This window comes from Equus quagga, chromosome 3 (assembly GCF_021613505.1).
Source record: "Equus quagga isolate Etosha38 chromosome 3, UCLA_HA_Equagga_1.0, whole genome shotgun sequence".
In the NCBI taxonomy this organism is placed as follows: domain Eukaryota; kingdom Metazoa; phylum Chordata; class Mammalia; order Perissodactyla; family Equidae; genus Equus; species Equus quagga.
The window spans coordinates 65,825,730-65,841,808 of record NC_060269.1 but is presented as its reverse complement, the minus strand read 5'-3'; the positions used below and the strand labels follow the sequence as shown (position 1 = coordinate 65,841,808).

Here is a 16,079-nt window from a genome sequence, read left to right as displayed (position 1 = left end):
AGTTACCATATGACCTAGAAATTCTACTCCTAAGTATATACTCAAGAGAATTGAAAACATATGTTCATTAAAAAACTTGTACATGAATGTTCACAGTAGCATTATTTATAATAACCAAAAAGTGGAAACAATCCAAGGGTCCATCAACTGATACATAGATAAACAAAACATATATTCTTACAAAGGAATATTATTCAGCCATAAAAAGGAATGAAGTACTGATACATGCTACAACATGGATGAACCTTGAAAACATCATGCTTAGTGAAAGAAACTAGACACAAAAGGCCACGTAGTGTATGATCCTATTCATACAAAACGTCCAGAATAGACAAATCCACAGAGGCAGAAAGTAGATTAGTGGTTGCCAGTGGTTGGGGAAAGAAGAGAATTGAAAGGTAGGGTGTTTCTTTTGGGGATGATGGAAATGTTCTGGAATTATATAGTGGTGATGGTTGTCCAACATTGTGAATATACTAAAAGCCACTGAATTGCACACCTTAAAATGGTTAAAATGGTGAGTGGTACATTATATGAATTTTATCTTAATAAAAAATGCAAAAAGGGCTGGCCGAGTGGCATAGTGGTTAAGTTTGCGTTCTCCGCTTTGGCGGCCTGGGGTTCACCAGCTCATATCCTGGGCGCGGACCTATGCACCGTTCATCAAGCCATGCTGTGGCGGCATCCCACACAGCAGAACTGGAAGGACTTACAGCTAGGATGTACAACTATGTACTGGGGCTTAAAAAAAATGAAAAAACAAATTGCCAATTGACTTTAGCTCTACCCCAGAAATAAGACAATCACAGAACCCACAAACTTTCTTTTATTATCTTTTCCATTGTCTTTGTAAAAGTCAAATGCCTTCACATAGGATGAGTATTTCTCATTTGAGGGCAGCAATATTTATTCTAACTGTTAAAACCTCAGCACATGGGAAACCTCACATGGTGAATACCTGAAGAAGCGCAGGCAGTACTGGGGCGCATTTGCTGAGTGAGTTCATTTCTAAAGTTGGGATAAATCAAATGACAAGGCATTTTATTACAAGCTTCTCCAAATTTACAAGAGTATTCTCAAACTTGAAACTCTTTGGAAGTGATGCTAGAGAATAAGGAGGGTAAGAACCCAAACCGCCAACTTCTCTTCCCGGCCTCCGTTTCTTCTGGAAGGGAAAGCTAGCCTTGGTCATGGAGGCATTCTGGAATTCTCTTGAATTTCACGCTCTTTTGGACTGAGATTATTTACACTCCCATGTGGAATACTGAGTACCATAAACTTCCACCATGCACAGTGTTCCTGCTTGATCCCAAGAAAGCTCATTCCTTTTATTTCTACTTGTCTTCACATCGTACAGCAAAGGGGAAATCCGTGTGATGGAGAGGAGGGGCTTAACTTTTTTAAGAGAGGCTGGTGACAATGCTAAATAACTAACAAAACATGTCCCGGCCCCAGCAAGATTGATAACCATGATGTGGTTAAAAAAATAACAAGAATTCCTTTTCAAAGTCGTTCTCCCTGGCCTTGTCTGTGTGCCCATCTTCCCTATTAACTCTTTAATGATTCTGTTCCTAAACCACAGAAGCTCTCTGAGTGACAGGCAGGAGCAGCTACATAATTTGTGGGGTCCAGTGCAAAATGAGTATGTGCGGCCCCTTGTTCAGAAATTATTAAGAATTTCAAGAAGGCAAGGCAAAGCACACACGTCGCAGACCCCTGGTCTGGGGGAAGGAATTTGATCAGACAGATGTCCTGGCTCCTGGCTCCACCACCTCCTTCCTGTGATTAGAAGTGAGTTACCTAAACTCCCAGAACCTTGCTTTCCTCACCTGAAACAGAAAGCTAATAATGCCCACCTCTCTCGTTGCTGCCAGGATTTTTCTTAGGGTCTCAAGCTTGAACACTATTGTTTAACATGTTTTCAATTTTTCTATGGGGAAGGGAGCACTATGTATTTCGATTGGGCAGGAATGGCAGGAAAGCCATTTGGTGGATTAAATATGGGTCCTCCAAAGATTAAGGAAGGGGGCCAAGCGGGGCTGCGCTCCCTCTCATCTCCAACCTGACACGCTTTGCCTCGCCCTGTGTTTTTATTAGCTTGTATCCTCGGTACATCAGTGGCAAGGGTGATGAAACCGGTGGCAGATTTAACTGCCAGGCAGCTGGGTCACCGTCCCGTGGGTCTTGTTGTCATGCTGCGATCTTAAAGCGAGCACGGCTGTTTGGGCCGCGCTTTCCACAAGACTCCGAGAGAGCCCACTGAATAGTTAATCGGTGGAAAAGGAGAGGAAGAAGCTGTTGCTTGCAGAAAGCACAGAGAAGCTGCTTTGAAAAATCCCAAGGTGGCTGAATATCAAGAACACGGTTCCTGCTGTGGGCAGCTGTGTGTGCGAACGGCAGCCTGAGGGCTTAAAATCAAATCTCCAGCATGGGTTGGTGCCCCTCCCCTGGGGCTTTGGCAATGGAAGCAGAGGCCTAAACACTACAAAATGAAGAAAGCCTCAGTGCTATGGAGGAGGGTGATCATTTACAGTTATCTGTTTTATTGTTAGCAGCATCACTGAATAATGTTTTCTAAAGGAAAAAAGAAAAAGAAAAAGAGTGCTGAGGAGAGGAAAAACTGGATGGCTTATTTAAAAGGAAAGCGCTGAGGGCCTCTTACCTGAAACCTTCTCATGTCCCTTGGGTTTCCCGCTGTTTTCAAACAATTCTGATTGCACTTGAGGAAAAATTTTAAAAAGAATCTGTGAAGAGAAAGCAATGTGTTACATTTTTACGTAAACATTTTTTCAGAGAGAATATATCTGCATTATATTAGATCTGATTCGAAAGTGATTGTGTTTCAGGTCTGGGGAATTTCAGCCGCCCTGCCTGTGAAGCAACACGGCTGACCCTCTGCAACTTGAACTTGTAAATGTGGCTGTTTTCAGTCCCAAGTCCTGCGCCGCCTGCTTCATGACTGTTGAGGACTGTGAACTGGTTCACAAGCTGGTCTGGTGCATACGCCCACCCCCAAGTTGCTAGAGCATTCTCTCTCTCCAAAAAAAGCCTTCAAAAGCAGCAGTGACTCCTGCCGTGCAAAAATGTCTTACTCCAGAGGGTTAAAAATGGCACGATTAGCCCAGAATCCTAGCACTCCTCACATCTGTGGCTTTCCGCTGGCCACACACACCCTCATGCTCACACACCTCACATGTACACCCTCACACACAAAGCAGACCTGAGATTTTCAACCAATGTACATAAAGTCAGAAAACGGTACGTTACCATCCAAAGACAGAGTCTTTCTGTGAAGGCGTACGCTGGGGTTGTTATGATTAATAACAAGTGTGAATGTCCTTTCAGACCTTCTATAGATTATCCAGAAAAATACAAAGGCACAGAATAACTGTGTGAGGTTATCATTCATAAGACATATTGTTTAAGCCAACATTCTCCTAAATAACCTGTTTGTGCAATTTTAAAATTAGGTGTCTTGAATCAGACAAGTACATCAGCCAAGAAAAATGGCAGAAGTGGCCTTTTCAGCCACTTACCTATTTAATGTTTGGAATTTTGTTTCAAAATACAATAAGTTTTTCATTTATTTCACTTGCAGAGTCCTTTCCCTAAAAAAAAAAAAAATCCAGCTTTTGCAGTGTTAAAGTCCCAGGTGAGCTAGGCCTCTTTCCCTTTCTGTTACTATGACAACGAAATTTTACCGCAGTCCCAAAGTCCCTTCAGAACTCTCACATCCATGCCTTGAATTAGAACTTTAAAGGAAAAGATATACATTTTCCCCAGGATTTACCAACAAAAATAAGGAGAAATCAACAATGCTTCCAAAAATTCTATTTTAAAGCAACGGTTGGTGAAATGCTCTCACGGTGATGGTTTATTTTTATTTATTTTTTTAACAATCACACAAAAGAATTAGAGAGCACTCCAATTAATTGTATTTATCACTTATAACAAAACCTGCTGGGAAGATAAACAGTAAATGATAAAGGAGGGGAGAATGAGCATGGCACTCTCCAGAGTGTTTTCGGTATCTGAGGTTCTTTAAAGCCAGATTTGGTAAACATATTTGGCCCTGTGCTCTTGACCCTATCTATGAATGAGATTGGGTGTGAATTTGGGAATAACAGCTAAATATTTTTTTGTTATTTTATAACATCTGCTTTTCACTTCTTCTGGGGTGGGAGGCTGGCATCGCTTCCTGTGTGCGAAGGGGTCCAGGGTCTGCATCTGAGCGACCTCCAGAAGGACGAGGAGCAGGGAGGGCTGCGCACTGCTCTTGGCGGTGTGCGCACTCGCAGCCTGCCCCCATGTCCTAAAGTGCAGTAAACGTCTGCCCGAAGCAAGCGGAGCGCCTTAGAAAGGACTGCAGCTTTTATTTAAGAGAAGATTGACCAGAATTCAAACATTTTATTTTTTGAAGGGGAAGAGTCTTCCATTTGCACATTCATAGCACAGTCAGCTATAGCCACTTATAATGCACAGAGGATCTCTCACGATATACTTAGAACTTGCCTTTTTCTCGCTTGTGTTTCTCTCCAAACAATAGCCCTCGACCCCACACCACATCTGTCCAACACCCCCGTCAGTGATTTACTTCTTTTCCTCTATTAAAACCAAATCGAGTTGCTTTTTCTCACTAACTCCTTGAGTTTGGGAAAGTTCTGCCACACTGGGCTCCTCATAATGCATTCTGTGTGTTACGGCTCCCCTTCCCTACCCCATCCCTGCTCCAAAACGTATCTGGTGAAAACATTAATGTTCACGAAGGCACTATTATATGAAGGGTGTGGTGGGTGGGAAAGTGCAAAGGAGATAAATGTTTACATAAAACAGAATTGATTTAAGGGAACAAGGGGCCTGCTGAAAGGCTTTATTCATTTTAAATTAGGACCCTTAACAGTTCTTTGGATGGGAAACACCCTGTGTTGACTGTTTCGCTGGCCTGAGGTCTGAGTTTGTAACCTACACAGCCCCCTGCACACTAAGGAGATACATTCTGTTCACAAAGGGGAAGAGGGTGGTGGAAGAGGGTGGGAGTAAGGGAAGAGGGAGAGAGAAAATTCTCTGACATTTTGTGCTACTTTCTAAAAGAAGGCACAGCCACTCCTAAATGAATAGCAACAGAAATTAAGGCCTGGATATTTTATATGTGGGCCTAAAAATTAATTGAAAGAAATTCTGGGAACTTTTGACATCTCTAATTTTTTTTCTCTTCCTTTTACTGATGAATTCCACCTCTCTCCCCATCACCCCCTCCACCCACTGTGCTCAGGGTCTTGGTACAGAACCCTGTACTAACCATACCATTCATTAACCATGGGGTAACTTGCAGGGAACAAATCCCCTGGGTCTGGATCCCTCCGAAGCCAGAGCTGCCTGGAAAATGTCAGCTCTCTCCACTCAGAAACGGGAAACCAAAATGAATTACAAGATTCAGACCAAAGGCACAGATCCTCATCAGCATGGAAGTTGCTATTACCACTTTCTCCAAACAATGTTGACTACATAAATATTATGACCACTTAGTGTGGTACACTTTACAGGGCTTCTGATCCCATCCCTTAAGAGTAAACACTAACAACTCTCGGTTTATCCTTGCTTTACAGATAAAGAGGAATAGAGAGGTGGGGTCAAAACAGGAACTCAAGCCCTTAGATTTCAGTCTGGTTCCTAGGTCAACCGTGGCGATATAATGTACCAAAAGGCATTCTTTCATTCCACAAATATTTAGTAAATGCTGACAGTGTGCTCGTCTCGACTTGCTACCAACTAACTATGTAACCAAGTTACCTCACTTCCTGGGGCCTCAGTTTCTTCAGCTGTTAAAAAGAGGGTTTAACTGGATTATCTCTAGGGCTCCTTCAACATTAATATTCTATGATTGCAAAGAAAAATGTGTAGAGTTGAGAACCTTCCAGAAATGGGTACATTGGGGGAAGAAATCACTGAAGACAAAAAGACTATTTTTTACTTATTTTGACTATTTTGAACTTATTAAAGTTCAACAGGGGTGTGTGGGGGGGTTTTCTGCAATAAGTCAAACCCACTGACTGAGACTGAGAAAGAAGAATCATCAAGGATAGCTGATTGGTGGAAAACGGGGCATCTTGGCTGATGCTCTGGCCAGAGCTGGCATTGCCTCAGGGTTGATGGGCAGGTTATTCAGCGAGATGCACCATTCCCTTCGGATCCTTTCTCTATGCTTCTGAAGTAGGAGAAGGTGGCTCAAGAATATCACCTCAGAGCCATCTCTGTCCCTGCTCACCAGCCTGTGTGCTCCAGCAGCTGAAGGGTACGGGGGTCACAGAGGGGAGGGGAAGAAGGCTTGCCAAACATCTACTCTGTGCCATGCTCCAAGCTATGTGCTTGATACACAATGCCTCATTTATTTCTCACAATATCTTTATGAGTCCAAATCCTCTCACAGCTGGGAAAAACAAAGGCACCAAGAATTTAAGAAATTTACCCAAGCTCACACAGCTTGTAAATGGCAGAGACAAGGATTTGAACCTGGGTCTCTCTGGCAGCAAGGTCCATCTGGTGTTCTGTTCCCTGCACCAATTAGATTGTGGTGATAGTTGTGCAACTCTGTGAATATACTACAAACCAATGAATTGTACACTTTGAAAAGGTGAACTTTATTGGATGTAAATTATATCTCGATACAGCTATTTAAAAAAAAAACTTCAGAAAACATATTCTGAAAAAAGAAGAAGAAGAAGAAGAAGAAGAAGAAGAAAAACCCAAGAAGGATTCTGGTTTCTTGGAAAGTGAGAGGATTATAGCAGCCCAAGAGGAAAACATTAGGTCAAAGATAGTTGCATGACAGTAAATGCCTACTACTGAAAACCCCTGCTGAATTTATTTATTTGCTCATTTGATCAGTTATTAAGCGTGTAGTAGATGCTGTGAAGCTTCAGGCACCATGGCAAACGAGATGGACAAAATCCTCGCCCTCATGGAGCACACAACCAAAGTATTCAAAATATGCTTCTGTAGATTCTGAGATGAATCTGGAGACCCCTGAACATGGGTCGAAGATCCCAGGGGATTACCTAGTACCCCCAAAATCTCTTCTGCTCCCAATCTCTGGAATATTGGAAATTCAGCACTGTTCAAGAACAGAACGAAAGCTCCTAGATGGCTCTAGATGCATCCTCAGCCCATTCGACATAGAAACTGAGATTCACACTAGATGCACAGATAGGGTGCAGAGTTAAGGCTCAGTGGTGGGGCAGCGGGGGTCTCTAAATCACAGGATGGGTAAGTACTTAATAGTCATGATAGACTCCAGGATCATACCCAATGATCTGACTAGTACAAAACCCAGCATAATCTTTCTCCAGATTTGTGGAAGAGGCCACTCAATTTTATCTCCAATTTGAAATCCCAGATATAGGGCATTCTAAAAAATTATAATACAAAAAAATCTTTAGGAAAAGTCTGTGGAGGGCATGGAAGCTTCTTTTAAGAAGAAGATTAGACAGGGATGTTTATCACAGGAATGTGAACTTGGCACTACTAACAGCTACCATTATGCAGAGCCTTACTCTATGTAAAATAGTATGTAAAATACCTTTCACTTGGAAACTTCTTCCCTTAAAAAGAATCTAATTCTGCCTTCTCTGGAAACAACTCCTGCAATGACATGGCCACATCTTATACATGTGGGGATGAGAACATTCCACACTCTCCAAGGGCCAAGAGCAAGGCTGCTCTATCTGGTTCTTTCTCTCTGCCACAATGGCCACATAAGCAGACTGGATCACTAAAGTCTGAGCCATCTATAGAGTTGATATAGTTTCACAAACGACATAGATGCTTAAAGGCCTATGTCCATTCATTTTTTAGGAAGACACACATTTTATCTGCATAACTGCTAAACCTCCTTTTCTGGAGTCCAATAAATTAAAATACAATTGGTTTCCACTGTCCGAGCATGCTTCTGAAAAGAAGATAAACCCGTTCCCTCAAAACACTCTCATATCATTTCTGAGACCTACCAAATGTAGGTATAGGCTGGATCATAAAATCATATTTGAAAGGAATTGGCAGTTGCTTCTCTTCTCCCAGGATACTCTCAAGCTTACATCCTTTGGGGGACTAGGCAGAGTGAGGGGCTGTGCTGGATGGACACCCATAAGGCCATTTTCTCACCCTGAAAATGGCCCACATGGCGGCTTTATATGGTAGGAAAACCCCTAAGTAATTGGTTTCCACTTGAGATCAGTGAAAAACACAATAATGATGTTCCAGCCTTAGTCTAGGTCTTAACTTTAATATCCTCTTTGAACCTTCTGACAACAGAGAGAACACATATTCCTCTCCCCAAAGCCTCCAACAGAATCCGAATCCAGGCAGCCCAAGTAAGGTGAAGGGCAGCAGTGGGCCCTGGCCTTGGACTCAAGATGACGTGCCCTTGATAAATCTGTTGATTGTTCAGGTGTCAGCCCAGAGAAGAAAAGGCCTTGATGCTCTAAGAACCTTGTAAAGACTCTTAATTGAGTCCACAAAATTGAAGAGATGCTGAGAGGTCAAACTCCCCATTGGCTCTTGCTACATCCTAAAAACTTGACAATGGGGCATCTGAGAACACCTGGTACTTGAGATCTGCCTGGTAAGATGGCCGCTGGCACAAAGGTCCAAGAAGATCCCTGCAAAGGGGAGACGATTCAAAATTTTTGACTGACTGGCTTCTTTAGCTTTATATCAAATACTCCCTTTTATAAGCTGATTTTCTATGTAATCCATTTTTTTAAACAATCCCTCAAAGTACAAATATAAATATATGGAGAGAGTATATATAAAATCTTTAATCTCCATTGACATTCCTTAGGAAGGACCATATTACCATTAAAGCTTATTCACCTAGGCTATTTCCAGGAAAGTCCATTTCAGATTCAAAAAATTTAAGTTTACGGAAATTTTGTAAGCAACAAACTTTCTTACTTCCAACTATGCTCAACTCCCCTTGACTAAAAGATTAATTATGATGATTATAATAATAAATAAGTAGCCCATATTCATTGACCTCATATTATTTGCCATGTATGACTTCCCTTAATCCACCCAACTCTGAGAGTAGGAGAATTAACATCCCTATTTTACAGAGGAGATGAATAAGGCGCAGAAAGTTCAGATGACTTGCCCAAGGTCAAACAGCTAGTAAGTGGAAGAGCTAGGAGTGGAACTCCGGTTTGTCTGACTCTTAGAAAAACATTGCTCTGGGGGGAGTTTGGCCAAACCTCTTCTGAAGGAACATGTGGGACAGACTGCCAAGCATCTCAGTTTCAGGGGACTAGTACCGCATTGTTCCACACGGGGGATCATGTCACATCCTTCATCTTACTCTCTGGAAAGGAGAGTAGAGTCATTCTTCATGTTATACCGCAGAACAAACAAACAAAAATGTCTATCACTCCTATCAGGGACAGCATCTCTAGAAATTCTGTGGCTATTTTGGAGTGTGCAGAGGAAGATAAGCAAGTCCATCAGATATCTGGAAAACAAGATGTCTCAAGAACCCACATGGTCCAAAGATGGCACGGCCCAAATAGCTGCAGCCTGTCTCTACAAAGAGAATGCAAAAGCGCTGAAGTGGATGAGGAAGATTCAAGGCCATTTGTCCATCAACACTAAGGAGAAAAAAAATCCAGAACTTCAATGTATAACACAAGAAGTTGAACTAAATCTTGAAAAACATTTTTTGAGAATCAAGTCACTAAATACAAACTTTGAAAGCATTGCTCAAATGACAAAGGAGACTCTCCTACATTGGAGATTTTGAAATACACCAGCAAGCTAATTTCTTTGGAAGTAGATAATTTCAGTCCTATATGTAGCAGCTCATTGTGGGGGTTGGGGGGTGGGTGGGTGGGGGAAAGGAGGTCTTTCTACCAAGCCATTTCCACATAGTGTCGAGGCTTCTGCAATTATTATCTTTTTTGCTTATTATTTATTGTAAAACTTAGGGACCTTTAGTTTCTTCCTCTGTAACATGACCTCCTGGGCCAGTAGTGAGGATTAGTTACCCACGCAAAGTGTTTGGGTGGAAGCCCAGTTCATAGTAAGTTAGCTCGTTCACCTTTTGCAATGGATGCTTGTACCCCTCTCCCCTGAATCTCCTTCTCCCTGACTACATTTTAAAATGGCCCATTTTCCAAACAAAATTACACCAGAGGGAGTTGCCACAAATTCAAATCTGGTTCTCTCTGCACTGCTTCCCTCTCCAATATTAATATATATTTCCACTTGAAGATCGTCCCTTAATTTTTAGGGATATTTTAAAGACATTTTAAAAAGAAAAAAAAGAACATGTAATTAACCTCTTACAACAGATTTCAGGAAAAGAACAACAGCAACAAAATGAGGGCGCGACATCCTCATCACTGTTTTCAGTAAACTGTGCTCAGGCAAAATAATGCAGAGCTTTGGTTCCTAACTGGCAACGGACCCATCGAATCATTTTCTATTGGCGTTCACTCCAATTACAAGCTCCTGGAAGCGGCATTTCAGTTTGGCAATAGATCCTTCGTTACCAAACACACTGCCGTATTCATTTAGGCACCAGGAGGGAGCGACTCCCCCCGCTGTGTAATTCTGACTCCCGTATTGACAGACTTCCTTTCAAAGCCATTTCTTGATTTCTCCCGAAGTGAATGTCCCCATCGCTCCCCCGGCAAGCAGTCGGCTGTAAACAGTCACAGAGGTGCAAAAACAAGGGGCCACTGTGATTCTCCACTTATTTCTGACACCACAGTTTCTGAGGACCTCGGGTTGTATGTTGGGACTTTTCTTCCTTCTGTATTCAGACACATCTTCACTCTCCTGCATTCCATTTCTTGGCACCATGAGGCTCGTAGGGAAGAATCTCTGAGGAAAAGTCCTTGTTTTTGGACTCGGATGAAAATCTGACACCATTAATGAAAATAATAATTGAACACTTTGGGCTTGAACTGGAATGAAACCCAACACTAAGAGCAGGTTTGTAATTCCAATTGTTCTCATCAAATGCCTTTGGAGTGTTCTTTGTAATCTGCATAGTTCTATCTTTTCCTTTTTTGTTTTTGTTTTTATTTTTAACCTGCATCCTCTTTTTTGCCCTATCCTTTCTCTCCCTTCTCATCAAGAAAAGGAAAAAAGACTGAGTGAAACCGAACACATAACAGACTGGCTTCAGAAAACATCTTTCAGTGAGACTTCAGAATTAGAATACAAATCTATTTCCCTTTCTAATGCCATGACTATTCAGGTGAAGGAGAGAAATGAAGTTATTAGCCAGCCATCAGCCTAATGGGTCCTTCCCGTCCTATTTCCTTAGCGCCCCCTCCTCAGCTGCAGCCTCCCCTCCCCCTCCCGTCTCTGCCCTCCCTGTGAAGCTCATCTATGCTAGGCTGAGCAGTGAACACCAATTACACCAAGAGCCCTTTGCTGCTGCCTGGTCCGCTGGTTTTACTGTTTTGCCAGATGGTTGAGGCCAATGTGTAAAACTCTCTACCCTACCATTAATTCATAACTCGGTAATAACTTTCCCACGGCTCCAGGAAATTGAAATGAAGTGCAAATGTGAATATTTGGAAAGGGAATCAAGGTTGGACAACTCTTTTACACCTGCCAGAATAGATACCAGTCAGCCAAAAAGATACCCGTCTTTACACAGGCTGGAATGTGACTTTCCCGAAATGAAGGCCGACTGACTCAATCTGCAATACCAGATTAAGTGGCAAACCAAGTTCAGAGTTTGGGCTCTTCCTATTATCACTTTCTTTCCGCAGTTTCCAGCTTTATACGTATTGTACCTATGGGTCCCTTCACTAATGACCTTGAGTTTGAACATCTATGTAACGCTATATTCTTATGACAGAGTCGTAGATTAGCAGATAGGAGTGCATTCTCTTGCTAAGACAGGACACCATCCAATGTTTGTTAGCATCATTAAACTAAAACTGACTTTTCACCTGCTCCCATACCATATGCAGCTGCAAATTTTTAAATTAAACTATGAAGCCATGCATAAATTTACATATATTACAGACTAGCCTCTCCATTTAACATGCAAATGTACTCCAATGTTTCAGAACACCTTCTGTCGCTAATTAATTTGCTGAATTATAATTAGACTAATCCTGCATAATTAATAAGCACAGATTTTTTTTTAATTTGTAAGCAGCTTGAGGAGATCATTCACTTCCTTCTATAAACTGCTAAGTAAGTGTTAAAAAAAATCTGGAAAGAACATGTGTGAAAAGGTATGTTTGATGTCGCATACAAACTCAAACTAGCGTGGAAGATACAGAAGTCAGTATTGATAAAGGTACATATTTGAAGCCAACATTCAAACAATCAAAAAAATCACATTCAGAGGATGGGGACTAATTCTCCCTTTGTCTCCCTGTATATAGTGTTTTATTCTTTGCTTTCTATCCGTCGGATCTTCCAAGATCACAGAGGCGGGAGAGGATTAAAGTAACCGTATGTTGTATTAGGAGAGATAATGATATTAACACTCCACTGTATATCAAAACACTCGTGCATGCTGGGTGCTTATAAGCCCCTTTGATGGTATTTGGAATCATTTTCATTTTGGCTGCCAAAAACACCCGAGATCTATCTAGTGGAAACAATTAAGTTCCATTAGTACTGTATCCATTCGGTAATGATTACAATGAAGGGTCCCTCTTTAATGCTGTAGAGCAGAGTCTCGAAGAAACATATGCAACTGTGCACTTGAAAATGTGAAACAATGTAGTTTTATAATCAAGCACGAAGCTTAATTTTGACCCAAAAAATAAATCAGGATCAGGAGAGTTCAAGGTATGGGTAGATGACTTGTTAGAAAATTTGAAGCAAGGCGGGAATCTGGAAGGCCAAGGTAAGCTTAACAGATAGTCATGCAAATTGAGAACAAACCTAGAAAGATGAAGTGAGAAATGCACGTTCTGGCAGAGGAAGTTATTAAACCTTCAAAGAGAGGAGAAATATCATTTTAGAGAAAATAGAGAGCTCCTTGGCCCTTCCACTCAGCTAAATCACTAATATCAGCGGCCAAAAGACTGTTGGGCCAAGAGGATAGAGCCACTTGAAATGTGCCTGGCTTCCTATCACTGCAATTTAGTTTTTTTATGGTGACGCTGTACACAGTAGAAACTTCTGATGAATGGGAAATGATTTTCCCAGGTTCATTACCATACCAAATGTACCTTTGCACTACTAGTCAGCCAGTATTTTCTTGACAAACTTAGGACATAAGCTAGCTTGGGAGTTGGGAAGAAAGTTGAAAAGGCCAGGAGCACCTCAGAGGCCTGTGGCCATAGCTGGGAGCAGATGCCAGGGGGCCAGCCTGAGGAGCTGCTTCTGCTCCTGCCCTGAGAGGTATTCACCTTGGCCTCCATCTCTTCTTATCTAGAAGGAGAACGGGGACAGCTGCCTTATGGGGCTACTGCAATGACTACCAGACTGAGAAAAATATTTTGAAAGCACCGAGAAAAAGCTGCAAAAATTTTTCTGAGCTAAGCAATGTTACTACTTGGATGGTTTGGAAACATAAGATATTTGGATAGTTTTCTGAGCCAAACCATAGCTCTTGCCTTTGGTCCTCATCTAAGAGATTAAGCGGTTCAGGAAGATTGTTAAAAGCCTAACAGAAAGGGAGCTTTCTGTGCCTTCTGTAGTTACTCAGAAGGAATATAACAACAGCTGGAATAATAGTACTAATAAGAGGCTAAAATTATTTTCTTTCAAAAAATATGAGAATGGCCACGGAAATCTTGAATAATGTCTTCACCTTTCAAGAAAAATCATTTTAATGTATTGTGCTTCTCTTTAAGACTCCCCATATCCCATCCTGAATGGTTATAATAGGAAATTTGGTTTCTCTGTAGTCGGGAATGTGTGCAGGTCTGTTTTTCTAAAGTGAAAAAGTGCCTAATGGTTAAACGCAGAGTGAAAGGGAGGGTCTCCCCGTTCTTCTTCCCGTAAAGTGTTGAACTGAGCTCTCTACATACTGTCCGAAGCAGAGCTTAGAGATGGAAAGAGCTAGACAGGTCACCCAGTCAAGTCCCACATATTGATAGGCAAGTGGTTTGGTTTTGGGTTTTTTGGATATTTTTTTCAGCCTTGTCTAGCCAATTTCAAAATATGTACCAGTGCAAGAGAGTAGAAAGGAAGCAATCGTGATCTTCGTGGAGTTAGCTTTTGAGAAATTCCTGACAAGTTATTAGGAAGAAAGAGAAACGACTTTGTGGCATTTAAACACTAAGGTGTAAAGCAGTTAGTTAACGTTCATATTTTGGGGTAATGGGTACTTTCCCTTATGTATACATTCCAGGAAATTTATCCAATTTTATTTCTTGGCAGGAGGATTTTCCTCCAAGATCACTCGTAGTTTATTTTTGTGATTCTCTCTCCTTCCCTCTTTGTCTCTTTTCTTCTCTCTCTCCCTGTTCCCAAATTCATGATGCTATGTTGTGCTTTTTAAGGGCTACATAAACGTTGGTGGGGGTAGGTGGGTTGGGAAGAAGCGGGGACTGAAGAAAAGAAACCAAGATGATAATTACATCAAAGCTCTATTTCATCTGAAAAGTATGACGGCTTGCCTCCACCCTAGCCATGAAGACCATATTCACAGTTAATGTAACCTTCATAAGGAAAAAGGAAAAAAGAAAGAATGTGTAACCTGACAGGTAGCAGGTGGTACATGTGGAATTATCATTGACTATTAACACCAGGTCAGGCGTCATATTAGCCACTTTCAGACTACATTTGCCAAACCCACGTAAAAATATAAAACCAGGTATTTCAATATTCTGTTGCTCCCTTAGCAAAACAGAGTTTCTTATATTACTCACAGAAAAGTCAGCCAGCTTTCATTAGAATTTTTTTGTAACTTTTTTTTTCTTAAAGGAAGAACTAAACCTAGATGATATAAAAGAGAAACTGGGACAAAAATCAGGTCAAGAATTTGATAAAAAAGGCATTCGGATAAAGCTAATAATATTCCAGAGTGTTGTCAGTTTAGCAGACTATGATTACACTAGTCTAATCTCAACCCAACCCCTGTATCTACATGAGGTTCCAGGAATCAGTCATTATTTCCAATGGTTTTTTTTTTTCATTCAAACTTTATTGATTCTAAAAGCTCTATTAACTCTATGGGAATTGCTGACGTTTTGGACATTTCCAAATCTTAGTACCAAAAATACAACCTTCCTTTTAAACGCCAGTAAGAGATTTTTCTCTGTTCCACTTTTCTTCTTTACCTATAATACCATTGCATTTGTTCTAACTCTGGTCATTTCACGCAGACCACTAACTAGTCAGTTTTCACTTTGCCCATGAGTAGATAACCAGAGCTCTTCTTTCATTTTCTCTTTAAAAACTGATGCTCCAATGAAAAGTCTCATGATGGAACCAGAACACACCTAGACCCGAGCACTTGCCAGTGGGAACAGAAGCAGTTCCCGGCACTTCTCTGGGCCCATTCTACATTTCTTTTTAAAGATTAGCACCTGAGCTAACAACTGTTGCCAATTTTCTTCATTTTTTTTCATTCTTCTCCCCAAAGCCCCCCAGTACATAGTTGTACATTCTAGTTGCAGGCCCTTCTGGTTATGTGGGGTGCCGCCTCAGCACGGCCTGAGGAGCAGTGCCATATCCACTCCCGGGATCCAAACCAGTAAAACCCTGAGCTGCCGAAGCAGAGGGCGCGAACTTAACCACTCGGCCACGGGGCCAGCCCCATTCTACATTTCTATACCCTATCCTACTCTATCATAATGTTGCTCAAAAATATGCTGGATTACTAGAACGAGGTGAAACTGAGCCACTTTATTTCAAAAGTGGAGGCTAGGCATAAAATCATCCATCCCATTTGAGTCACTGGGATTTCTCACCCCAGGTTCAAAGAAAGGCTAAACGTAAATGGGACAGATTCATGCGACGTCCATAAGTCAGCTCCGGTTTGCTTAAAACAAGAACTTGAGTTCATTTTAAGGTTTTGAAAGTCCTTGACTCAGCCTAGCAAAAATTCAGCTTTCCACATAACTTCCAAACTGAGATTTCTTTTTCTTTTTTTAACCTGG

The 16,079-nt window shown here is 41.5% G+C and overlaps 1 protein-coding gene across 1 annotated transcript in view; it reads right to left on the bottom strand.

Annotated features, from left to right (window-relative positions):
- The window catches only part of EBF2 (EBF transcription factor 2), a 187,122-nt gene that overhangs the window by 56,721 nt on the left and 114,322 nt on the right, over positions 1-16,079 (bottom strand). The window contains exon 7 of the mRNA XM_046655633.1: positions 2,663-2,744. Within this exon, the coding sequence (XP_046511589.1) occupies positions 2,663-2,744 (82 nt within the window). The remainder of the gene's footprint in view (positions 1-2,662; positions 2,745-16,079) is intronic.